This window comes from Gopherus evgoodei, chromosome 1 (genome assembly GCF_007399415.2).
Source record: "Gopherus evgoodei ecotype Sinaloan lineage chromosome 1, rGopEvg1_v1.p, whole genome shotgun sequence".
NCBI classification, from domain to species: domain Eukaryota; kingdom Metazoa; phylum Chordata; order Testudines; family Testudinidae; genus Gopherus; species Gopherus evgoodei.
In genome coordinates this window covers 184,405,298-184,432,511 of record NC_044322.1, presented here as the reverse complement: position 1 = coordinate 184,432,511, position 27,214 = coordinate 184,405,298, and the positions used below count along the sequence as shown (strand labels likewise).

Here is a 27,214-nt window from a genome sequence, read left to right as displayed (position 1 = left end):
CTGTAGAAGCACTTAATCTTCTACCTCTTCAGAAATGAATCCTTACAAGTTGTTGCACTGTGTCATTATTCTGGATTTGGTTTTCACTAATGGATTTGGAAGGTTGTAAACAATGGGCAATTTGTTTTGGGAGGTGGTGATCTGGTGAAACCTTCCCATCTAACTTAAATATGAACTACAGAACTCCTTTATGTAGAATGAAGGTGTTTCAACATTTCCCAAATCACTAACTATAAGTATAAAATTCAGTGCAATGAACTTGCATTTCATAAGTGCTTGAAGACTCTTTTTTCCCCTTAAATTTCCTTCCCTAAAAGTATGACTGGGATTCACATGGCATGATGTTATCAGTACTTAACCAGATGTCTCACTCAAATGCCATCCAGCATTCATCCATATGATACAGCCTGAGTCTATATAGGAGTCTGGAATTTATTGCCTCTGACTTTTTTTTTAATATGTGAAAAGAGTTTACTTTGTTGGAAATCTAGATTTTTGTATAAACACATCTAATTAGCTACTGGGATTAGAACAGCTGTCCATAATGAAGGTCATCTCCTTGTGGTATTGTCTCTGGCCCCCATCCTTTTCCCTCCTCAGCACATCCCTTGTCCCACACTGCTTCCCGCAGCCCCCATTGGTCTGGAACGGCAAACTGCGGCCAGTGGGAGCCGCAATTGGCTGAACCTGCGGACGCGGCAGGTAAACAAACCATCCCAGCCTGCCAGGCGGCTTACCCTGGCGGGCCATGTGTCAAAGGTTGCCGATCCCTGACCTAGATTAATATTGAAAATCCATTGAATGTTTTTCTACATGTAGAGATCATTTAAAAGAGCAAAGTCATGTTTCAGATATCATTGGCTGTTGCAGAAGAAATTTGAACTAAGGCCTTAGCTGAGAGAAAATGCATTTCATTGTTTTAAAATATAAACAAACTTACAAAACTACATCTGAGCATTCTGTCTTTAAAAAAAAAAAAAAAAAAAGTCTAGTTAAATCCCTTTACAAAATAACTGGTAATGAACTTCAGTAGTGAGGAAATAACTGGACTATCATTTGTTTCTTTTGGACCTGCAGTCGGATCATTTTACATTTCAGATGAACTTCTTGGTAATGTGTGAAATTCAAACTTTTTTATAGCATTACTTTTTGCGGAGTGTGGAGTCAGCATAAATAAACTACCAAAAGGAAAAGTTTTATAGCCACACTAAAATGATAGTTGAACCTCATTTTCCAGGTGTCAGAAAATGGCCAGCTACATTAGCTAATTTATATGTAAAGAGTTGGATAGAGTAATATCTAACCTTGATTATGATCATTTGAATGTGCAGACTGATTGTTCAAAAGAGCAAGATTATATACATTACGAACACTTCTGCTAAACATAGGAAAGTCTTTTCCACTTAGAATTATATGTAACTCAATTGGTGTACATATCCTTAAGTTAGTTATTTTTGTTGTCTTGGTAATTTCTGTATTTTTTTATTTTTTTTATTTTTGTGATCTGGAAATCTGGTAGTGTTGACATACTTTGGATTTAAAAACAAATACACTGTTACATAAAATGGCAAATTCAGACTGGGTTTTAAACTCTGAACGTAATAACAATAATTTTGAGTTGGAAAAAGGGAGCTTGTAAAGGAACTAGCAGAAGTATTGAGATTCTGTCTAGAGAAAAACGAGTTTACATTGTAGCAAACTCCAAAATGTACTTGGATTAATTTGTTGCTTGTGACTATTATCAAGCCTGCATTTAAACAAAATCTAAAAGGATTCATTTTTATTAATCTGTACTGTATTCAAGGTTTTAGCATTCAAATATGTGACTGTTACATACAGATGACAAAATTAGACAATGTAACTCTGCCATTTAGCATTGTTTCGCTTACCAATTTACATCCTCTCATTAAACCAGTGTACAGGCAGTCCTCGACTTTACGATGTTTGAGTTACAAATGGCACTTAAGACGCTTCTACATTGACACCCTGATTCGACTTATGACTGTAGGTTTAGAGTGTACGATACTTGGTCCTGCAATGGAGTAGATTGCGGTTCCAAGTTCTGACATTCTGATTTACTTCTACAGTGCTAAATGGACATAAACACTGATTTTGCTGAAATATGTTTTTAATCTGTATGTGAATCTAGAAAATACTTACTTCTTCCTCAAGTGATGGCCCCATATGGATTCCAAACATGGGTGTGCGTGTGCGCCATGCGCTGGAACTGGAATGCTTTCCTAGCAGTGTCAGCTGACCTGCACGTGTGTCGTGCGTTCCCTTCTGTTTGCAGCTGAGACTACAATAGGTTGGGCAGGTAGATGCTACTCCAGTTCCCTCTTATGCCTCATGGATGGAGTCGGAGCCCCTGTCCCTTCGTGTTCTTAGCATCGCACACTCCTGTCGCCTGTGGCTCCCACTCCCAAGAGGGCAGAGAGGAGGTACTTCGTCCCTGCGAAATAGCCGACTTTGTTTACCCACTCACCTCCCAACTCCTGGTGGTCCACACAGTGGCAGAGCAGGTCTGCCAGCAGCCACAGAAATCTACTCTCCAAGACAGGGCGGTGAAGAAGATCGATCTGCTGAGCAGGAAAGTCTGTTCCTCAGTGGGGCTTCAATTTTGTATTTCCAATTATTAAGCTATTTTGATGAAATGACTTTCACAATTATACCGAACTATTTGAGTTCAAAGACCAGCTGCTACCAGGCAGACAGCAGCAGTTCCAAGTGCTGCTGGATGAGGGAAGACCAGTGAAGGTGGGCTTCCAGGCTGCTGTGGATGCTGCTGACTGCCTCTCATTCTCTGGCAGTTGGGTTTGTTCTCCGCAAGGCCTCCTGGCTACAGTTGTCCTGTTTCCCCTAGAAGGTCAAAACCACCACTGAGGACCTCCCCTTTGACACACACGAACTGTTCAACTACAAAACAGATGAATCCCTACATTCTCTCATACTCTTGAGCCACTCTCAGGTGCCTTGGTCACAGCCCCTGCCTGACATACTACCAACTCCAGCAGGAGCCGCCACATAGATGGCACTGATCATAGAGGTCACATTACCCCATCTCTGCCATCACCACAACCACCTCCTTGACCCTCTCCCAGCAGCAGTCTAAACATCAGTTTTGATGCTCAGGTCGAGAACAGCAAACCTTTCCTGATCCCTACTTCACCCCATATTGTCTTTGGGGCTCTCTTGTCAGTTGGGGCAAGATCACCAGACAATTGGGTACTGAAGATCATCCATCATGGATACGCCATAGAATTCCTGTTTCTGCTTCCTTTCCCACTCTGGGTTTCCTGCAAAGATCCATCCCAGCAGGGCATCCTCCACCAAAAAGCTGATGCCCTTCTCATTAAGGGCACCATAGAGCCTGCCCCACTTCGCTACAGGGGGTTTTATTCACCATACTTCCGCATCCCAAAGAAGTGTGAAAGGTGGTGCCCCATTCTGGACAACTGCTCAACACCTTTCTCAGGAATGCCAAATTCCATATGGTGGTGCTTGCCTTGATTATACCCTCTCTCTCCCAGGCGCTGGTTTGCAGCTCTCAGTGTGAAGGAGACTTATTTCCACATTGAAATTCACCTGGCCCACCAGAAATTTATCCAATTCAGGGTGGGACACCACCATTACCAATTCAGAGTCCTTCCGTTTGGCATAGCAACAACACTGTGAGTCTTCACAACAGTCTTTACTGCTGTAGCAGCACAGATGCTACTCCATGTTCCCATACCTGGACAACTGGCTCCTTGTTGTGCTGTCACAACAAAGTCTCATTTCAGCTATCTTAGCTCTTCATGCTCTCCTCGCATCTCTCAGTATTTGCATTAACAAGGAGAAGTCAGTGCTTGTACCTACCCAGACAATCTACTTTATTGGGGCATGACTAGACTCCATCACTTCAGGAGTCTACCTCCTGAAAGAACGCTTCTCCACATGAAATTCTATAACTGCAGACCTACGCTGCAACCCAGTACCACCATCTGCAGCTTGCTCCTTCTCCTTGGACATCTGGCATCCTGTGCCTCAGTGACACCGCACACTCAGCTTCACCTGTGTTGCCTACAGATGTGCCTTCTTTCAATCTAAAGACCACACAAAGACTGGAGAGCAGAATCCTGCTCCCTAAAAGGTTCTGGCCTCCTTCACATGGTGTACTGAGCCTTCCAAGATCATAGTTGGGTACTCCCTTTACATCTCCTACCCCACAATCCACCATCACCACAGATGCTTCTCTTGCAAGTTGGAGAGCCCCCTTAGACCATCATACAGCCAGGGCGTCTGGTTGACAGGAGAGGCCAAGACACATATCAACATTGTGGAGTTGAGGGCAGTCCATTTCGCATGGCAGGTGTTCCTCCCTCTCGTCGGTCTGGTCACATTGAACTGTTCTCCAGCAACATTTCAGCGGTAGTTTACATCAATAAGGATGGCAGCTTCAAGTCTCCATCCCTATCCTCTTCTGAGTCCATCTACCTTTGGAACTAGTACATCTCCAGGCTACGTATCTCCCGGGCACCCAAAACTCCCTGGCAGGTGCATTCGGCAGGACTGTCTACGTGAACTGTGAGTAGGAATTTCACAGTGCCACTGGGTCCTCTTCATGACCCACAAGAACCACAAACTGCCCATTTATTGCTCCAGAGGGGAGGACTCACGGGGCAACGTCTTTCTCCCCTAGACCAGAGACCTATGCTACACCTTTTTCCCCATTCCTCTTCTCCCACAAGTCCTACACAAAATTCACTGGGACTGAGCTACAGTAATACTTGTAGCCCCATTCTGGCCCCATCAGTATTGTTTCACGGACCTCCTGTGACTCTCTACCTTCACACACAACTGGATCTCCTCATGCAAGATTGGGACTTCACTTCACTTCACAACTTGGCTTTTTGGATGCGGCTCAAGGATAGACAAGAAATGCTCTGCCCCGGTGAGATGCATCCTTACACAAACAGAAGGGCATCTGCCAGAAAGCCTGCTGCCAGGTGAAGTGGAAGTGATTACCTCATGGCACCACAGACATCAACACCTACTGGGGACAATGGCTATACTTATTGTCCTCAACTACCTTCTTGAATTCAAAATGTCAGGCTTGGCCTTCAGCTCCATATGGGTCCTCCTGGCGGTGCTCAGTGCCTTTCTCCCTCAATGGATGGCGCCTCAGTGTTCACACATCCTACAACCTACACCCTACTGTCTGTTTCCTAAAGGGTCTATTCAATACCTTCCCACCAGTCCTCAAGCCCACACTCTGATGGGACCTTAATCTCATTCTCTCCCCTTTCTAGCCCTGGCAATGTATTCTCTCTTATTGCTCCATGAAAGTGATCATCTTAGTGGCCATCACCTTGGCTAGATGGGCCGGCAAACTGGCAGCCATGACAGCAGACTCCTCTTCCTTATGCGGTCTTCCACAAGGATAAGGTTTCCTTATGGCTTCACTCAAATTTCATACCAAAAGTAGTGTCAGAATTCCACCTTAATCAGTGCATCAACCTCTGTCTTCCATCCCAAACTCCATGTCTCCCACACAGAGAGAGCACTACACTCCCTCGATGACAGCCCTGCACTGGCATTTACCTCTAGTGTACCCATGCCTTTCAGGCATTACAGAGACTTTTCTAGCTATTGCAGATCGATGCAAGGGACAAACCCTCTCCTCACAACATACCTCCAAATGGGTCTGCAGGTGCAGTCAGAAATGTTACATATGCATCAATGTATCTCCACTTGACGGAGTCCTGGCATGCACTACGTGAGCGCACACAGCTACATCAGACTACCTCGTGGACATCTCGTGGCATGACCTCTGTTGTGCAGCAGTGTGGCGCTCCTTACACATTTGTGTCTCTGTACACCATCGCCTCAGCTGCGGCTGCAGATGCAGCTGTAGGCCATGCCGTACTATAGACTATACTTCGTCTCACCCACTTCCATGCTGATCCCTGCTTGTTCCTCGCTCGTGTTTTGAAATCTGTATGGGAGCCATCACTCGAGGAGGAGGAGGAGGTTACTAATCTATAATGGGAATTTCTTCGAGATATGTGGTCTCTATTTGGATTCTAATACTGGTCCTCCTCTCCCTCTGCTGTGGATTAAACTAATCAGCAGTAAGAGGGATACTGGAGTGGCATCGACCCACACAACCTATTATAGCCTTGGCTACGAATACAAGGGGGACGCACGACACACATGAAGGTCAATGGACACTGCTAGGAAAACCTTCCTGCTCCAGCGCATGGTGGACATGTACACTTACCTTTGGAATGTAAATAGGGACCACGTGTCTCGAAGAACCTCCTGTTATAGGTAAGTAAGCTCCTCTTCTGTCTAGTGCTTAAGGATATTCCATGTAAAATTGTAAATCAGAAGAGTAGAGTAACACTGCATTCAGTCATGCTCACATTTGGTCAGAATAACCCAACTGATGCGGGGAGGAAGGGGAACAACCAGCTTTTGTTCAAACATTGCTTGTATTTCTACCAGAATGCATGGGTATGAAATGTGGCAGTCATATGTGTCAGCTTCCTTCTTTCTGGAATAATGCTAGTACCAAATGATAAATTTATAAATAGGTCTATCAGTAGATAAACCATATCTGATGCCAGCTACCAAAGCTGTTTCTAAGGCATTTGAGCCAGAAAAAATAGCTGAACTTTAAATCTTGATGTGGTTTTTTTTCTTTAACTCATGGGTGCTAAGGAATTGTATATCTAAATTCTTAAAATGGTGTTTTATTAAAGTCTCTGAGGATGCATCTCCACTAGTGGCTATATACAACTGCCCATGTATGGGGTTGTTCCATAAGCCGCCTGTAGTCCACACCTAACCCCCAGAAGCATTATCTAAAGGAGAGTAGAGGGTGAGTAAGCTAGAATGCTGGAGGGGTGTGGGTAAGTACACACCTCCTCTATAGCGTGATCCCACGCCCATGTGTAATGTTGATGGGGATAAGGGGTCTGTCACAAGTTTTTTTCCTCACTTTGAACTTTGGCATCCAAAAAGTGGGGACCTGCATGATCACTTTTAAGCTTAATTACTAGCTTAAACTTGGTACACTGCCACCAGCCAAAAATACAGTGTTTGACACATTTCCTGTTCCCCCAGGAGAAATTAACCATCCCCTCCTTTTTCCCCCCAGACTTTCCCCTCCCTGGGTTGCCTTGGGAAGCTCACACCGATCCAAACTCCTTGGATCTTAAAACAAGGAGGTATTAGTCATCTCCCCCTTCCTTTTCCCCCACCAATCCCTGGTTAGTTTAGACTCAATCCCTTGGATTCTAAAACAAGGAAAAATCAATCAGGTTCTTAACAAGAAAGCTTTTAATTAAAGAAAGAATAGGTAAAATTTATCTCTATAAAATCAGGATGGAAAATGCTTTACAGGGTATTTAGATTTATATAGACTAGAGGGACCCCCCCCCCGCCCCGCCTGAGATTCAAAGTTACAGCAAACAGAGGTAAAAATCCTTCCAGCAAAAGACACATTTACAAGTTAAGAAAACAAACATAAGACTAATCCGCCTTGCCTGGCTATACTTACAATTTAAAAACATGAAAGACTGATTCAGAAAGATTGGGAACACATGGGTGTACGTCTGGTCCCTCTTAGCCCCAAGAGCGAACAACGAACAAAACCAAACAACACAAAGACAGACTTTCCTCCACCAAGATTTGAAAGTATTTTGTCCCCCCATTGGTCCTCTGGTCAGATGTCAGCCAGGTTCACTGAGCTTCTTAACCCTTTACAGGTAAAAGACTTTAATCCTTAATTATCTGTTTATGACAGGGTCTGTACCAGGTTTCAAATTTCAATAGTTCTCCACCCCCATTCTGAGAATGCATTCAATGCTTTTCTGGACCGTTACCAATCTGTAAAGTTACTTGTCTGCCCCATCTCCTCCCACTCTTCCATTTTCATTGCTAGTAGCGAGCTGCACTGACTACATTTGAACAGCTTTCTGCTGCACTCTTTAGATCAATCCAGGTGAATGTGTATGCTACTCTGAGAGCAGCTACCTGGCCTGCTGACCACATTTAGGAGCTGATTTGTTTGGTTCCAGTACACAGTTTTCCAGAACTTCTCCTGGAGTATCAGGAATGTTCACCTATGCTGGGAAACTTCATGGAGGCTGGAGAAAGAGAGCTATGAGGGGATTCTGACAAGAGGTGGGACCACATTAAGCACTTGAAGCTTCTATACAGGAAGGCCAAAGACTAGCACTTCTGGAGCAACTATTCAAGTCATACATGCCTTCTACGAGGAGCTTCTACTGGGTGTTGTCAAGGATTTCCACTACAGAACATGAAGTAGCTCATAATCCCTTCTTCAGCTTCGCTGGCTTCATTCTCTGATGTGATGTTTATGAGGGCCAGGGGAGGAGACAGCAGGAATGTGGAAGAAGTCTCAGATAATGAGGAGTATTTGGAGGAGCTGGTGGAGGAAGCTGCCACGCCCCCTGCCCCTGATGAACCCAAGCAGAGCCCCAAGCTGCAGCAGGAACCAGAACCCAAGGCTGGTAAGTTACAATGGACCTTCACCCTCCCCACCAATAGTCCCTCTTACTGTGGTGCTAAATTCCTGTGATTAAGTACCATGGCATTTGAAGTACTGTGAACTGACATTTCCTCCCTGGACAATATACCATGCGTTGCCATGTCTTCTGAGTTTGATCTGCAGTGCTGAAGATATTATATTGTCATGCTCCATTCTCTTTTTGAACTCCTCCACCTTTTCCCCCAACATCTCCACTCCAAAATGGTTCCCAAGCAAAACATAGTTATAAATCAATGATTTATCCATTTCTAGTGAACCACTATTATGCGTATGGCTAAAGCTATTTCTTAAACAGATTATTAAGGAAAAATGATTGGGCCCCTGAGTCTGCACACTTCTCACCTAACAGTCAGGCAGGTAGGGTTGGAGATGAGGAACAGGCAGGCAGGGAGCTAATTGCGGATGAGACAGTTGTAGAAAACTTGTTAGTTAGCTGTTAAGAATTTTAGACAAACATCTGTTGTTCCTTGGAAGATTACACAGTTTCAGTGTTTCTTCCCTCCCTCCTCTCCCTGATTTTAACATCCACTTACAAATGGAGGAAGGGTCAGGATGGGATGTGGAGTTGGGGTAAAGTTGGGAAGGGAACAAAACACAGATGTAGAACACTGTCTGAGGAAACGTTAGTCACAGCAGTTCTTTCTCTCTTGGAAGATGACATGGGAGAAAGATCCTATCTGGTGATTGGTTGAACACCAAGCAATGTATTTTTGCAGTGGAAAGGGGCTTGTGGTGTTGAACTGAAAAAAATACAGTTGTGGGGCATCTTTCTTTCCTTGTCCATTTCACCATTGTTAGTCTGTCTGAGAGACAGATTTATCTGGAGATGCTGGGGTAGGGAAGTTGGTGTTCAAGCTTCAGATCTCTCATTGTATGGAAATTCTGTATGCAAGCTGAGAATAGTCAATATCCAGCTGTGTCTCCCAGTAGAACCCTGGGCGGTTACAAAATTTGTATCCACATCTGATCCGCAAACACAGTCCGTGGGTATCTGCACATTTGCAGGGCTCTAGATATAACATTTGGATTCATATCTATCTGTGATCCACAGACACGGTCTGCAGATACCCTCGGATATAAAGCAGATATCCACAGATTTTCAGAGCTCTACCTGCAAATATGTCAGCAAACTTCTGATGTAGTGGACAGTCCAGCTGGCCTTGTGGTTAAATGGCAGTGCAAATCTGCTTGGTCCAGCTTCACAGCTGATCAAACTCCATGATTCAGTAATATGTAGAGGGGTGACCATTAGCAGAAACATCTCTATGGCATAGATAGCCATAGTCCTGCACAGGACTAGAAAACTCCCTTCTCTTTTCCTTTCTGGTACATTGAAAACTACCATGTTTTCCAATTGTTGGCCAACTTTCAAAGAAGAAATTACAAACTGATAACACAGGTCCTGGAAGGAACGATCCCTCTACTCTCTCATCCTCCCCTCCCAACTCTGAGAGACTATGGACATTTAAAACGTGTAAAAACTGCTTGTACAGTTTTTCTACCACTATTAGCCTCTGCTCCTTTGTCATGGGCTGCAAAAGCTGTTTGAGAAATAAGGTTGCATTCTTGGGATACTGAAAAGTATCTAAGTGTGGCCTTCTAGAGCAAGGTTTTTTATTATGTGCTATAATAGTACCCTTGTCTTTGAATTGGCAGAACCTTCAGCCCCAAGAGGGAAACCGTGCTGCCAGGAGGGCTGGAGAAGCACCCAGAGACAGACAGGGCCTTGGAAGCAGCTCATAGGAATGGGCAAGAGGAACCAGGAGTAGTTTGAATCCCTTAGGGCAGGGAAGGAGTGGGCTTTTCAAGCCTGGTTTACACTATGCGTTTAAACCAATTTTAGCAGTGTTAAACCGGTTTAACGCTGTACCCGTCCACACTACGAGGCCTTTATATAGATATAAAGGGCTCTTTAAATTGGTTTCTGTACTCCTCCCCGACGAGAGGTGTAGCGCTAAAATCGGTATTACCATATTGGATTAGGGTTAGTGTAGCCACAAATCGATGGCATTGGCCTCCGGGCGGTATCCCACAGTGCACCACTGTGACTGCTCTGGACAGCAATCAGAATTCGGATGCAGTGGCCAGGTAAACAGGAAAAGCCCCACGAAATTTTGATTTTCATTTCCTGTTTGCCCAGCGTGGAGCTCTGATCAGCACAAGTGGCAACGCAGTCCCAAATGCAAAAAGAGCTCCAGCATGGACCGTACAGGAGATACTGGATCTGATCGCTGTATGGAGAAACAAATCTGTTCTATCAAAGCTCCGTTACAGAAGACGAAATGCCAAAGCGTTGGAAAAAAATTATATACAGGCTACACAGTGCTGCCTGACAAGCATAACGGGAAGCCAGAGACTCAAAGGGACGCTTATGGAGAGAGGGAGGGGGTACTGATGACTCCAGCTATCCCACAGTCCCCAGCAGTCTCCGAAAACTATTTGCATTCTTGGCTGAGCTCCCGATGCCTGTAGGTTCAAACACATTGTCCGGCGTGGTTCAGGGAATAGATCGTCAATTTACTCTCCCCACCCCCCAAATGAAAGAAAAGGGAAAGAAATCATTTCTTGACTTCTTTCAATGTCACCCTATGTCTACTGAATGCTGGTGCTGCAGCAGTGAAGAGCAGTATCCACTCCTGTCCCTTGCCTGGTGGCAGACGGTGCAGTAGGGCTGGTAGTCGTCCTTGTTATCAACCCGTGAGTGCTCCTGGCTGGCTTCAGGTGAGGCTGGCCGGGGGCGCCTGGGTGAAAATAGGAATGATTCTCGGTCGTTCCCAGTAGATGGTACAGAACGGCTGGTAACCGTTCTCATCATAGCAACTGGGGGCTGAGCTCCATCAGCCCCCTCCCTTTCCTGTGTAAAGAAAAGATTCTGTCCTGCCTGGACTATCATAGCAGCGGTATGCTGGGCTCCTCTCCCCCACACCGCTTAATGTCCTGCCTGGACTGTCATAGCACCGGGAGGCTGCCTCCCCCTCATTTTATCTCACTAATAAGTCACTGTTTCTTATTCCTGCATTCTTTATAACTTCATGACACAAATGGGGGAGATACTGCCACGGTAGCCCAGGAAGGTTGGGGGAGGAGGGAAGCAATGGTGGGGTTGTTGCAGGGGCATCCCCCGTGAATGGCATGTAGCTCATCATTTCTGCGGGATCTGACATGGAGCAGTTGTGCTCTCTGATACACTGCTTCTCTAGTACACTTGCCCCATAATCTAGGCAGGACTGACTCTATTTTTAGAAACCATAAAGGAGGGATTGACTCGGGGAGTCATTCCCAGTTTTGCCTTTGCGCCCCCGGCCGATCTCAGCCAGGGGCACCCATGATAGCAGCGAACAGTACAGAAGGACACATAACCGTCATCTCATTGCCAATTTACACCGGCAGCAGACGGTGCAGAACAACTGGTAACCGTCTCTGCTATCATGCAAAAGGAAATGAATGCTGCTGTGCAGCGCTGGAGTATCGCCTCTGTCCACTGCATCCAGTACACATACGGTGACTGTGTTGAAGAAAAAAAAAATGCTGGACGGGCTCCATGGTTGCCATGCTATGGCGTCTGCCAGGGCAATCCAGGGAAAAAGGGCGCTAAGTGTTTGTCTGCCGTTGCTTTCCCAGAGGAAGGAATGAATGACTGACGACATTTACCCAGAACCACCCGCGACAATGATTTTTGCCCATCAGCCACTGGGCTCTCAACCCAGAATTCTAAGGGGTGGGGCTGACTGCGGGAACTATGGGATAGCTACAGAATAGCTACCCACAGTGCAATGCTCCGGAAATCGACGTTAGCCTCGGACCATGGACGCACACCGCCGAATTAATGTGCTTACTGTGGCCGTGTGCACTTGACTTTATACAATCTGTTTTATAAAACCGGTTTATGTAAAATTGGAATAATCCTGTAGTGTAAACGTACCCTTATAGGAGAAGACACTATTGAACAATTTAATAGAGCAAGAGGCACATCATAGGGAGTGAGAGGGGTTTCCTAATGGAGAGGCTAGCTGACTAACCAGGTGGCTGAATAAGTTCAAGGTTTCTCTGCTGCCAAGGCCCCAGAATCAGTTGATGATCAACAAACGCTGCCGCCCCACACTCCTCCTCCTCCTCCTGTCTGCTGCCCAAGGTGTTCCTTAGCCAGAAGATCCTGTTTAAGGATTCCCTCTGCAAGAGACTGAGAAGAGAACATGGAGCCTGCAAGACTATTGGGATCTCACCCTCCACTAGCACTTGAAACCCTATGCGGGGACCCCCTTGAGTGACCGGGTGGGGAACAATGAATCCACAGGAGTCTCAAAACCTGCCAAATTTCCTCCCAAACACCTCACAAGAGACATTCCCAGTTTCCCCTTGGTCATTTTTCCTCTCCCCCACCTCCTCCCATTTGTTCCACCCCCGCTCCCCACACTTCTCAGGAGGAGGGCAAGTAGATAGGTGGTGCAGAGCCATTAATGTTTGGGTTATGTTCTCTCTCTTAACTTTGTAAAGCTTTGTTGATGACATTTCTTTTTAAAGATATTTAAGTTACACATTCCATCTCATACTTTTACATGTTATAATTTCGTTGATTTGTCTGTGGCCTTTCCTTGCTATGGTAGGGTTTAGTGCTTTATAACAGGGGCTAAGTGCAGTTAGTAGTGCTGGTAATAAACAGTTACAAAAAACAGACAGGCTGGATACCACCACCATCTGCTCCCAAGCAAATGTTGATAAGGTCGTTAAGAGAGATTGCGTGCTTCCAATAAGAATTTTGTAAAAATGTGTGAACAGAGAAGACCAAGAATGTTGCACAGTGACCACATTACAACTTAGCTACCACAGCACAAACCGAACCCAAGGTGATAACCCAGTGGAGATATTCTGTTTGTTTGGAATGTCATAGGAACTAATAGCTAATGACTGTCAGCTGAAGGAACAAAACCCTCACACAGCTATGTGGACTCACAAGTATGTACGAATGTTGCCTCCTGCATTTCTGGCAGCTGTACAGGATGTGAATGTGTCCTTCAGTATAGGCAGAAGGCATCCTCTTCCTTCCTGTTGTTCCAAGGTGTGGGGCACCCTTGGTTTCCCTTGCCTCCTGGCAACTAGGACCAATGTGTATGTAGGTGGGTTCTGGCTTCTGGTACAGAGTTGGTAAACTGAAATTGTCCACTTAGGGCAGAAGCACTTGCATTTACTCTCACAAATTGAATGCTCAGCAGGCGATGACTATGTGAATGGTGTTGGCCATCCAAATGGGTGCATAACGAGACCAACAAACTTTCATTCTTCCAAATGTGAACTCCATAGCCATTCTGCAGTTAGTAAGCTTGCAACTGAATTCCCTTTTTCCAGAGTCCTTGATATCAGAGTCCGGTTTCATGACTCAAGTTAGGATTGGGTATGTGGGTTCCACGAGTATAACAGTTGGCATGTATACACCACACAGAACAATATCATTTCTAAGGAATAAGTCTTTTCTCCCTTTCTTGCCTCTCCCTTCTAGTCCAATCCTGATCTCCCGTGTCATGGCATCACGAACCTTTCCAATGTTTCCCACATTTATATTCATGAATCTGTGTCTGTGGTCCACTAAGCCATGCAGAATGACTGACTGATAGTAACCTTTCCAGTTCACATACTCGCCCCTTGTATTGGGGGAAGCAGGGTGGGTGCAAGGATGTTTTGCGCCCTAGATGAAACGTCCATCTTGTGCCTCCCCTGCCGAGCCCTGTGGCAGCTCTCCGCACCCCCCCGCGGCAGCTCCCCACCCACCCTGGCCTGAGGCGCCCCTCCCTTAAGCAGCTCCCCCCCTCCCCAGGCAGCTCCCCCACCCTGGGAAGCTGTGCGGCAGCTCCCTGCCCCAGCTCAGCTCTGCTCCGCCTCCTCCCTGAGCACATGGTCTCCGCTCCACTTCTCCCGCCTCCCAGGCTTGCGGCGCCAATCAGCTGTTTGGTGCTGCAAGCCTGGGAGGGAGAGAAGCAGAGCGAGGCGGCGTGCTCAGGGGAGGAAGCGAAGCAGAGGTGATCTGGGGTGGGGAGTCCCCTGCATGCAGCCTCCTCCCCTTAATTGCTGCAGGCGGCCCTCCCCGCACCCTCCTGCCCCAGCTCCTTCCGCCTAAATGATGACGACCGAGGCAGCCGAAGGACCCGAAATGCCGCCTCCCCAAATGCTAGCGCCCTAGGCAATCGCCTAGGTTGCCTAATGCGTTGCACTGGCCCTGAGGGGAAGTATAGGGATATGGGTGCCAGTTTGGAGACCCCATTCTCTAAAATGCAGCTATTATTTCTAGAACTTTTCGTACAGTAATCACTTATGAGTAAATGAATGTTTAATTGCCTCACAAACCTGCACAATCACAACCCTAACATTGGACTTTCCCACCCCAAAGTAGTTTGCAATAGACCTGTAGTAGTCTGTAGCCAGCTTCCACTAAGTAATAGTGTTCCATTTCTGAACTGCTATGGCTTCCCTGAATCGCGTGTTCTGGCACTGGAGGTTTGGTGCAAGTTCCTCACACATTTCCATGATGACCTGTTTCCTCATTCAGAAGTTCTGAAGCCATTTTTGTTGTTTGTTTCAGGCTTCACAATTGCATGATTCCACCATACTGTGCTGCTTCTCCTGCACCAAAAGCGATGGTTGAGTCAAGCACTTTCTGTGGCAATACCGGCATTCACTATATATGTACCATGAAAGCTGAATTAATTGTCATGGACCTTCAAGGTCATGCTTCTTGTGTCTGAATGTTGTGTCCAAATTCCCTCTGGCTAATTGGCTACTCCACTGTGTAATTCTTTGACTCGCAATAAGGCGCAGGAGTAGAGTGAGATCTTTTTATCACTTTGTGTCTTCTATCCATTTTCCTAAGGAATAACAATAAAGGATGATGTGAACAGGAACTATTGTTGGCAAAAGCGTGAAGGCAGGGAAAAGTACCAGTAACATACACAGTGGTTCTCCAAGTGTCTCCCTGTGATGCCCAGAACTCTGGGCTACTGCCCCTGAAATGGTAGTGCTAACAGTGCATAATAGCAGCAGTGTGGATGTAGGTAAATGCATGTACACCATGTTGCACCCTTATCCAAAATAGCCTATATGGACTCTTGGGAAGCATGCGTGAGCATGTATATGATCCAGTTCACTGTGCATGCCTGTGTTGACATTACCATGGATAAGTTGTCTTTGTTTGTTTTGTTTTGTTTGTTTTTAAAGAGGACAAGAGTAGAAGAAAATGATCATTTTAAACATACACCAAAGTATGTTGCAAGTACTGAGTTATATGAGCTTTTGAAAAGTTACTGTTAATGTCAATTTTTTTTTTGGTGTAGGAGGAGTGGTAATTTAAGAATTGAAATATTATAAAGGAAGAAAAATGCTCATGCATAATGAAATAGTATGGCAGCTTAAAAATTGTAGTGTTTTGTTCTGAAAACTCTAATTTACTTTAAAGTATTTCATGTATCACTTTTTATCAAATGAAGCTGAGATTTAGAACTAATATCTTAGAATAGCTATATCTAGATTTTAATGAAACGCAGCAGTAAAGAGTCCAAAATGAATTTCCTTGTAGTCTTTTAAATGAAAAAGTGCGTCATTTGTCTAGTATTTCTTATTCATCATCAGACATAGTAAAGTATTCATTCCCAAGAGAGAGAATGCAGTCAGGAATGGAAGAGTGTCATTCAATGCAGATGAGTTTGAGTAATATTCTTATTAGATATTGAGTTGCAAAATTCCTAAGATCTAGAATTAAGTTGCTCTAGATATAGTTAATTAAAAATTGATAGGTTTAACCTTTCTTTAAGTTTTTCAAACAGGTTAAAATCTCAAATTAAATTTGAGTGCTGTATTTTACTTGAATTCAGGAGTTGCTTTTAATATGAATTCTTCATAAAAATCTTTATTCCATAAAGAGACCTTTAACTGAACCACTAGAAAAAGAGATTTTATACAAAAAAAGTTTTCAAAGAAATATGGAATTTAAGTAACTTTCACTTTTGAAATTGAAAAACACATTGCAGGTTAATGTGAACTGTCTTTCAGTTTGTCTTGCAGAATATTAAACTGAAATATTATCCAGGAATGGATTCTTCTGTAACAATGTTTGATTTAAGGACCTTATATTCTCCTGCTCTTCATGAGGCATAGGTACTGTAACAAAGTAGAATCTTCTTCCTGATCTGTGGCTGTCTGGACATCTGTCCTATTTCTGCTGTCTTCGGTTATTTACTCTTTCTTCTCTCTCCAACCCCTAGACATCCAGCCAGTGATTTTCTCAGCTATATATCAATTCTACCTTAGTTGGATCCACATTTATTAACAATAATTCAAATAAGATAGCAAAAATGCCCACCTACTTATACAAAGATAACTTTAAGATACAGTATGCAACTCTCTGTACAACACTACTGCGAAATGAATTCTTCAGTCCCTTGTCAGGACAAAGGTGTCACTTTCCCATGGAATCCTCAAGACTAACTTCTCTTTTCTTCAGTGGCCTTAGTTAGTTATCTATCTTCCTTTGGAATGTGGTGCTGTATGTTTTGTTTTAACCCAAGCCCACTTTTCTTTTGCTTGAAATAACTCTCTAGCTGGATTAAAGATGTGTTTTAGTGGTTATCCTTCATGCTAAAACAAGTAAGTTTGTGATTCATCATTCTATCATATAGAGTTGTATATCTTCAAAGTAGTATAGAATGATTTCTTAATTAATCCTTTTAGCCCACTGGGGAATAGGTAGGTGAATATTCATTTCTTTTTCATAGAGGTGGAAAGGGGAGGTTGCAAATTGTCTAAGTTTACATATAAAATTGTGAAACAGTTTTTAAATCTTGCGTCTTTTAGCTCACAGCCCAAGATCTAATGCCATACCCCATAATTGTGCTCTGGTAAATCAGTCAACTGGTCTGTGTTCCCATTGGTAAAATGTGCTTATGCAATTACATAGCTTTAAAGTATTGGACAAAGATGGATATGCTTGAATAGCCATATTTTTCTGATGGCATAATTAAACCCGCAGATAGAAAAGCTATATTTCCAAAGAAGCACTCTGCGTAGTCGATGACTAAAATATTGGTGTTTTACAAGAGATTAGGTTCTGTTATAGAACCTAATCTGGAAAATGGGGGTAGTGTTCCTTGCTCAGTTCCTGGAAGGGTGATGTGAGAATTCACGAAACCTACTTGGAAGGGCAGAGAACTGAGGCCAGTAAGTGAAAGAGGTATGAACAGAGCAGAGGACTTCCTGGCTCACAGCCCTGTTTAAATTCTCCTAAGCCAAGGGAACAACTTGACAGCAGCATGAAAAGATCCCTTAAAATTATTCCTGTGTTTCTCTCAACCATTTAAAAAGGGTTCTTGACTTGTTGGCAGTAATTAATGGGTGATGTGCAGTTTAGCGCACACACATAAGTGGTATGTAGTTGTGTGCTTTAAGAACTTAATGAAGGGGGAGGGGAAACCTACTGCACATACTCAGTAATTTTTCAGATGTGGATAGCAATCAAAACAAAATCAGTTTCTCCAGGAATATGGCTAGCTACATTCTGTAGTAAGGGGTATTTCCTTGCCAAATCTTTCAGCCACTGCTATTTTGGCTGTAGAGATAGTCTTTAGGTAAAGACACTTGAATAATTTTTTGTTATAAGAAAAGTATGTAGTTTCTGCTTTCGCCCTGTTCAAAAAATGACTGAGTGCTTTTTGATCCAAATATTTAAAAAGAAAAATCATGTTGAAAAATATACACACACCCTGGAGAATTTCCACCTAAAGCTTGAGCTATGAGATTCTGAATGAAAAGACTGACTTTAACTAACACACACTATGCTAAGTATATGCATGATTTAATTGTTTCATACAGCTCTACACAGTTAGACACAGTAGGTTTACCTCTCCCCCCCTGCCCCGTCTGCTATATTGAAATTCTCTGGGTATAATATTTTGTGCCCTATCTAGTTTTTTTTTAAACAATAAAGAACTTTTCTGGTATCATGTTATGTCATTTTGGCCCAAGACAGATGATTCTGATGACACTGCTACGAGTCCTTTTTGTTCTCTATGATAACTTATTATTGTTTCCTGCTGAAAATGCTAAAATCAAGCAGTAGTAATATATGAAATATTTTCTCATTAAATAAACTTAATAAAACACACCACCCTTAATATAAGCCTGAATTTCCTTTTATTCCCTCAACATTTTGAGTTCCAGATATTAGACCTCGTGGTATTTCCCTAATGATGTTCCATTGTTCGTCTGAAAATACACTTAAAATATTAAATGTACATCCAAAACCAATAAGATTTGTCAATTCGTGGTTTTAGCAGCAGAGTAAAATAAATGTATGAGGCAATTAGCTGAAATTCTGATACTAGAGGCAGTATTAACATTATAGACTCCTTTAAAAGCTATGTGATAACACTGAATATTTTATTTGCATATTTTATTGCTAAGCAACTAAGTGACTACTGGCAGTATATCACTATTTTAGAATTCACTATTTCAGAATAAAAGCCCAATTCATTACAATGTAGTGAACATAAGAACGGCCGTACTGGGTCAGACCAAAGGTCCATCTAGCCCAGTATCTGTCTACTGACACTGGCCAATGCCAGGTGCCCCAGAGGGAGTGAAGCTAACAGGCAATGATCAAGTGATCTCTCTCCTGCCATTCATCTCCATCCTCTGAACAGAGGCTAGGGACACCATTCTTTACACTTCCTGGCTAATAGCCATTTATAGACTTAGCCACCATGAATTTATCCAGTTTCCTTTTAAACATTGTTATAGTCCCAGCCTTCACAACCTCCTCAGGTAAGGAGTTCTGCCAGTTGACCGTGCACTGCGTGAAGAAGAACTTCCTTTTATTTGTATTTTATACCTGCTACCTATTAATTTCATTTGGTGACCCCTAGTTCTTGTATTATGGGAATAAGTAAATAACTTTTCCTTATCCACTTTCTCCACACCACTCATGATTTTATATACCTCTATCATATCTCCCCCCTTAGTCTCTTCTTTTCCAAGCTGAAGAGGCTTAGCCTCTTTAATATTTCCTCGTATTGGACCCTCTCCAAACCCCTAATCATTTTAGTTGACCTTTTCTGAACCTTTTCTAGTGCTAGAATATCTTTTTTTGAGGTGAGATCACCACATCTGTACACAGTATTTGAGATGTGAGCGTACTATGGATTTATATAAGGGCAATAATATATTCTCAGTCTTATTCTCTATCCCCTTTTTAAAGATTCCTAACATCCTGTTTGCTTTTTTGACTACCTGCGCATTGCACATGGACGTCTTCAGAGAACTATCTACGATGATGCCAAGATCTTTTTCCTGACTCGTTGTAGCTAAATTAGCCCCCATCTATTGTATGTATAGTTGGGGTTATTTTTTCCAGTGTGCATTACTTTACATTTATCCACATTAAATTTCATTTGCCATTTTGTTGCCGAATCACTTAGTTTTGTGAGATCTTTTTGAAGTTCTTCACAATCTGCTTTGGTCTTAACTATCTTTGAGTAGTTTAGTATCATCTGCAAACTTGCCACCTCACTGTTTACCCCTTTCTCCAGATCATTTATGAATAAATTGAATAGGATTGGTCCAAGGACTGACCCTTGGGGAACACCACTAGTTACCCCTCTCCATTCTGAGAATTTACCATTAATTCCTACCCTTTGTTCCCTGTCTTTTAACCAGTTCTCAGTCCATGAAAGGACCTTCCCTTTTATCCCATGACAGCTTAATTTACGTAAGAGCCTTTGGTGCTGGACCTTATCAAAGGCTTTTTGGAAATCTTAGTACACTATATCCACTGAATCTCCCTTGTCCATATGTTTGTTGACCTCTTCAAAGAACTCTAATAGATTAGTAAGACACGATTTCCCTTTACAGAAACTATATTGACTATTGCTCAACAGTTTGTTTTTCTGTGTGTCTGACAATTTTATTCTTTACTATTGTTTTGACTAATTTGCCCGGTACTGACGTTAGACTTAAATATTGGCGTTACATTAGCTAACTTCCAGTCATTGGGTACCGAAGCCGATTTAAAGGACAGGTTACAAACCTTGGTTAATAGTTCCGCAACTTCATATTTGAGGTCTTTCAGAACTCTTGGGTGAATGCCATCTGGTCCCAGTGACTTGTTAATGTTGAGTTTTATCAATTAATTCTACTCCTCTTGTGACACTTCAATCTGTGACAGTTCCTCAGATTTGTCACCTAGAAAAGCCGGCTCAGGTTTGGGAATCTTCCTAACATCCTCAGCCGTGAAGACTGAAGCAAAGAATCCATTTAGTTTCTCCGCAATGACTTTATTGTCTTTAAGCACTCCTTTTGTATTTCGATTGTCAAGGGGCCCCACTGGTTGTTTAGCAGGCTTCCTGGTTCTGATATACTTAAAAAAACATTTAGTTATTACGTTTGGCGGTTTTGGCTAGCCGTTCTTCAAACTCCTCTTTGGCTTTTCTTATTACACTCTTGCACTTAAACTGGCAGTGTTTGTGCTCCTTTCTATTTAATGTAGCTTTTGAGCATAATCTATAGAATTGAAAATTGGGGAAGTAGAATACTTTGAATTTTACCTCTAATTTAGTTTGCTTTATGCTGGCTGTATATTATCTGTCTCTCTATATCTCTATATAGATTAATTTTGTTGTTAAGCTCTAAATGTGATAGTTTAAAACACTAGAAGTACGTATGTTAATCCAATGGTCAAACAGCTTGCTTTTCCACTGTAATAGTCCATGTTGCATTCCAACTTAATGATAATACCTTATTTAGTCATCCATATCTTTAGCAAATTGACACTTGGCTAAGATTTCCAGCTTCTTATGATGTCTATTTTGTTGTTTTCTACCTGAAGATAACATTTCATTTTTAATACAATCAAAATCATTTCCATAATACTAGAGTTCGTGAAAGGAGTGAAGAGGAAGGAGGATTTTCCCTAATTTATTTTGAAAACTTGAACAGCTGAAGCTAAAAATTTTAAAACCTGGCTTCAGTTAGGAATCTAACTGAGAACTAAGGTATGAGCCCATTGGAATCAAGGTCCCTCCCCTCAGATGATCTATGGTTTGGCTAGCTCCCTCCTGAAACCCAGTTTGGAAAAGCTGATCTCTTGAAGGATTGGTCACATTCTTTAGGATACCCAGAATATTGCCAGGGGAAAGTTTATTTAAGGATAATGACCTTTAATTGCCCTGCACTGTTTGCCTTTTGTCAATAGCTTTTGGAATTTCATTCAAGATGAAGGCAAAAAGACAACAGGGAAGACACAGGTGAGCCTCACAAAACAAAATGGAATTTGTAGTTTGATACAGATGTTTACTAAATCATCCCAACATACTACCATCCCACTGTCATAATTCCTAAAGTAATTGCACCTCTCACCCCTTCATAGCATCTATAGGGTACTCCACTGCATCTCAGGCCTCTAGCAATCACCTTTTTCAGGACATGGAACCTGCAATCTCTGTGCACAGCTGGGATTTAGGTTGCATTTCACTGTGATCACTGTAGCAAGTCTGAGTTCAGTTCAGCACTTGTCATCCTGCTCTCCCACAGGGGCTATAACAGGATTAACCAATGACCAACCAGCCTTCATAAAGACAAGTATTTATTTAGAACAAATGCATTACACAGAGAACCAATCTGCAAGCAATGAACAGCTTTACATGCAGGTCTTAGCTTATCAGGCAGCCATCCATCTTCCTCCTGTGGACCCTGGTAGCGACAGAGTAGTTCAGATCTCTTACACACCATCTGTGTACATTAGTGCTCACTGGCAGGGAGGGATAGCTCAGTGGTTTGAGCATTGCCTGCTAAACCCAGAGTTGTGAGCTCAGTCCTTGAGGGGGCCATTTAGGGACCTAGGGCAAAAATCTGTCTGGGGATTGGTCCTGCTTTGAGCAGGGGGTTGGACTAAATGACATCGTGAGGTTCCTTCAGACCCTGATATTCTATGATTTGGTGTCTGTTTCTGGGTGTGGTAGAGAGAGAGAATGACTTCTGCCCCACATCAGGGTGGTGATCATTTTATTCAGTTCTTTGTTTACCCGGCTTCTTCAGCCAGGTCAACCTACAATGGGTAGTCTTCCCCAGGAGGATGACACTTCTCCAGATGTGTTACTGGTCTAGGAATTTGCATTCATCACCACCCGTCTGCGATTTATTCCTTCCTGCAGGAATAGAAGATAATCACAAGGCCATACAGATATGATACTTATGAAGTTGATTAATAGTCTTTGGCTATTCCATATGTCCGTCATATGTCACATCCTGTACCATTTTTGTCTTAACCATAAATATTATCTTTCTACATTGATATTCCAGTTACAAGAATAATCCCATCATATTTATGTTCTTGAGTCTAGACCAGTCTGTATAGTAACGCTTTTCTTGTACTTCTGGTTTTTGAGTACGGAAACATGATTGTATATTTAATACTGTATGTTTCTCTTGTTTCTGAATTCAGTTTCTACCTTATTTTTATAATGGGGAGTGTCTACCAGACTACTTGAATTTGTTATCCTTTTTTCTTATCTAGTTTAAAGTATGCTCAACCAGCCCCTGCCAAGTTTGCTCCTAGAATGTTGGTATTCCTTTGCTTTAAGCAGTTACTTAAGTCCAAACAGGCTGCCTTCACAGAAAGCTCAAAGTAGCATTGCTATGCAACTAACAAATCCATGTATTGATTTCCAGTGCATCATTGTCTTCATTAAAGGTTGGCACCAGACTGATTTTCCAAAATGAGTGAGAGACTCTGAAAATGCTCATACAGTGGTGATGAAGGTGAATGCCCCACACTGCCATATTTCCATAGTAAAGTAGTTTTCTTTTTTAAATGGCTATGCCACATTACAATAGAGGGAAATAAGGGTGTCTGCATAGGTGTCTCAGAACCATCTAGCATAATAAAAGGAAGTATGATTGTGGACAGCTGGACCTGTTCATTATCCGGTGTGCCTACCCTTAAGGAACACATGCCATAGCCACAAGCCATTTTTTCTATTTAGAAACTGTTCCAATACATTTATAAGAGTACAGGTCTTATGATAAGACAGCAATGGAATTACTTTGGTTTAAGTATAAACTATTGACTATCAGAATATGCTTACTATTGCTCCAGTTGTCTTTTAAAGAAAAAAAATAAGTTTATTTAAAGAGAGCTCTTCTCCCTCCCATATTGATGGTTAAAAAATAATATTGAAACAATGGGTTACTGCAACTCATTCCATCACCTGTATTTGCAATGGATGTTTCTTTTGAGGATTAGTTTCTTTATCTAATTTTCATACTTGGTATTTTTGTGTGTTGCATAACTCTGAATGCAGTGGAACCCATAGCTATCATAAGCTTGGGAAATAATTTATGCAATATGTGAACTCAACTTGTACTCAGGCAAACATAGTAAGAATCTATATTCCGCTCCCCCCATGTTAAAAATAACCATGTAATAATGAAAGTGGAGCATTTTAGGTTTAAACTTAGTGGTTAGGATCTTTCTTAAGCTCTGTAGACAGCTGCCAAATGATCAAAATGAGAACGTGGGGCATTGCACTGAGAGCAAGTACAGCAGTGTTACATGCTTGTACAATCCCCTTTACCCTCTATCCACACCCTCCAATGGAAATGTTTCTTTGAGGGGGATACTGAAAACGGGTGCTATCTTCTAAAAGGCATTCGACTATATGATTAAGTTGTTAGGAGTAATCACCAGGATAAGCCAATCTGTAGTGCCTTCTAACTCCGAGATGCAAAGAACCTTAAACTGTAGGATCTAGTAAAATGTATTTGACAAGGCCTTGATCTGCGGAGGGAATCTGGTTTTGTTAGATTTGCTGGACATAAGTAGCTGTTGCATTCCTCCACGAGACGATAAGAGCCAGATATGTTGCCATCATCTGACTCTTCCTTTGGCCAGACAACCCTGAATGTTAAGTTTGTCTGCAATTTAGTCACTTTCCCTTTGTACTCTAAACAGTTCATGAATGCAGCTATCAATAGCACATCCGTTCAGAGTGGTGGATGTGGTGAGCAGAGACTTTATTTAAGCTACGTTTCTGAAAATCTGAGATGTATAACCTTTGAGGTGAGGTTAGGCTAGACAGGGGGTTTACTTAAGATTTTTTCTCAATTTTCTCAGTTTTGTCCTGATTGTAATACATTCCTCTTTAGAAAAATCAGTATGCAGTTGTTAAATGTTTACTTTATAAACCCCATCTTATGGGGATATATGCTAGCCACCATAAAAGTCAATATTTACTCTCTGCTCTGTTCCAAAAAAAGAAGGGCAGTATCTTGGATATAGATGTTGACTTCTTAAAGGCACCCTCGGAAAAGTGAAAACAGAAATTTGGACTTTTAAGGCGGATGTATGTTATGGCTTCTTGCTATTTTGTTGGCTTGTCCTTGAACTTGGCACTGAACAGCCTGGAAATATCTTCACTCCTGCCTATCAAGATGTTGCTTCCACTCTGGCAATGAAGCCAGCCTTCATTGCCCACTTGTTTAAATTTTCATACAAGCACTTTTGAGCCATCTTCCATATTGTTTCTCATTCATGGTAGCAGCTCCCTGTAAACCTTGGCCAAGCTACCTCATTATTGTCCTTCAAATCCCTCCTTAAAACTCAGCTACTAAAAACTTGACAATGGCTAGGCAGCCGGTGTGCTGAGAGCACTGCCTGTCGTGCCAATCAACGTTATTCTACTGTTTCCGTGTGTTCCATCGGTCTCAGAAAAAACTTGTTAGGGCAGGGATTGTTTTCTGTATGTGTACTGTACCTAATATAATGGGGGTACCAGTCCATGACTGGGTCTCTTAAGTACTAGTGTAATACAAATAACAATAAAATGTGAACTTCATTGACTCTTCCTAAAGTGGTCAATAAGGCTTGAGCAGTTGATATTATATTTTTTCCCCCTTTCTCGCTCCTTAGCAACAGTGAGCGATCTGAGCATAATAGGCAGCATCAGTCCCTATAAGGAGTTTATCTAACAATATAAACTTTTCCCTATTTCTTTTCCTGGCGACATCCAAGAAAGTGAATTAACTGTTTTCCTTTGGAAAGACCTTGCATAATAGAGGGGACTTGAAAGAGCAGAGGTGAGAGGCCAGTGACTTATTATGAGGTAGGAGAAAATCCTTCATTCGAATTGTGAAGTTTTAGGACACTGCGTTTCTTGAATGGTATCTGCATATCTGTATTTTTTCTAATCATAATATTTTGGGCAATATTTTCTGGTTAGAATATTTTGGAGCACTTGCCTGCACGTGAACAGATTTATACATAACAATGTATAGTAAATGTTTGTTTGCAAACAGTTCCTTGAAATGGCAATAATTACTACTAAGTTGTAGATGAAAATGACCTTAAAGCTGTGTGTGTGTATGTATGTATATCAATATAAAAGCAGCTCTTGGTTTAACTTGTGAGTTTATACATTACCTGGCACAGTGGAGTCCTTATACTGATTTGAAGCTTCTGGGTGCTACCACAATTATTAGTAACTGGGTGAAAACTGAGATCTTTAGATGGAAGGTGTTTATATAAAATGCAGTATTAAGATTGCTCTGCCTTACTATGTGGACTTAGGAATTTAGGAGTTGCATTCCTGCTTTCTGCTCAATCCACCAAACCAGCTTCCCTTTGTAGGTCTTTCCCTCTGGCAGTGGAACTCTAAGAATACTCAGAGATCTCTACTGTGTAAGTATGTGCTACCTTAAATAGTTAAACTTCCAAATATCTCAGGTAGTCCCATGTGCTTACTCTCTTTGGGGTTCACAAAACTAAGTTTCATGCTTGAGAGTTTTTCTTGGCCAAAAAAGTAGGAAAATCCTGAGTGAGAAATAACTCCATTCTTGAACTGGAAATCATTGTCTGATTTTCCCCGCCCCCCCCATAAGCTTTCCTGGCATATTTTTTGTAAGTGTGTGACATGCCTCAGGGTACAATCTGGGCTGTTTGATTGTTGTGCCTTAACCCTCCAATCTTGTGTGCACTATACCATGCTTTGCTATGTGAGCTGCCACTCTACCTACTCACCCCAACCTGTATGCAAGTCATCCCCAGACAAACTACTAGAATGCTATACCACACACTCTTTAATTCCATATAGGGTGACACCCTAGTTCCAGTCTTGCACCCCAGAAATGTGCATCTTGCACTGCTCAAGACCCCCTTTATCAGAGTGAGCTCATTAATTAGTTCATAATTCCATCAAAGGATATGAATATGAACTAGCTTTTGTAACCTGAGTACATTCTCCAAACTTCAATAAAAAATGCACTGGCTTAGATAAAACAGTTTATTAACTACAGAGAGAGATTTTAAGTGATTATCGGCATAGAAGATCAGGACTGGTTACAAAAAAATAAAATAAGCTATTTCCTGAGCTTTACCAGGCTAAGCCAATACTGTTTTTCTGTCAAGGTTCCTTCCCCACTCTGAACTTTAGGGTACAGATGTGGGGACCTGCATGGACACTTTTAAGCTTAATTACCAGCTTAGATCTGGTATCGCTGCCACCACCCCCAAGCACTACTTTTCTTCCTGAGTAGCCTTGAGAGACTTCACCAATTTCCTGGTGAACCCAGATCCAAACCCCTTGGATCTTAAAACAAGGAGAAATTAACCATCCCCCCTCCTTTCTC

General features: G+C 42.4%; 1 protein-coding gene across 7 annotated transcripts in view; it reads left to right on the top strand.

The window, feature by feature from the left end:
• The window catches only part of GBE1 (1,4-alpha-glucan branching enzyme 1), a 301,814-nt gene that overhangs the window by 90,887 nt on the left and 183,713 nt on the right, over nucleotides 1-27,214 (top strand). The window contains exon 1 of one of the 7 annotated variants that reach the window (XM_030580323.1): nucleotides 8,067-8,522. The exons of the other annotated variants lie outside the window; for them this stretch is intronic. Within the exon in view, the coding sequence (XP_030436183.1) occupies nucleotides 8,363-8,522 (160 nt within the window). The 5' untranslated portion in view covers nucleotides 8,067-8,362. Of the gene's footprint in view, nucleotides 1-8,066; nucleotides 8,523-27,214 lie in introns of those variants that run through there. 7 annotated transcript variants of the gene reach the window in all.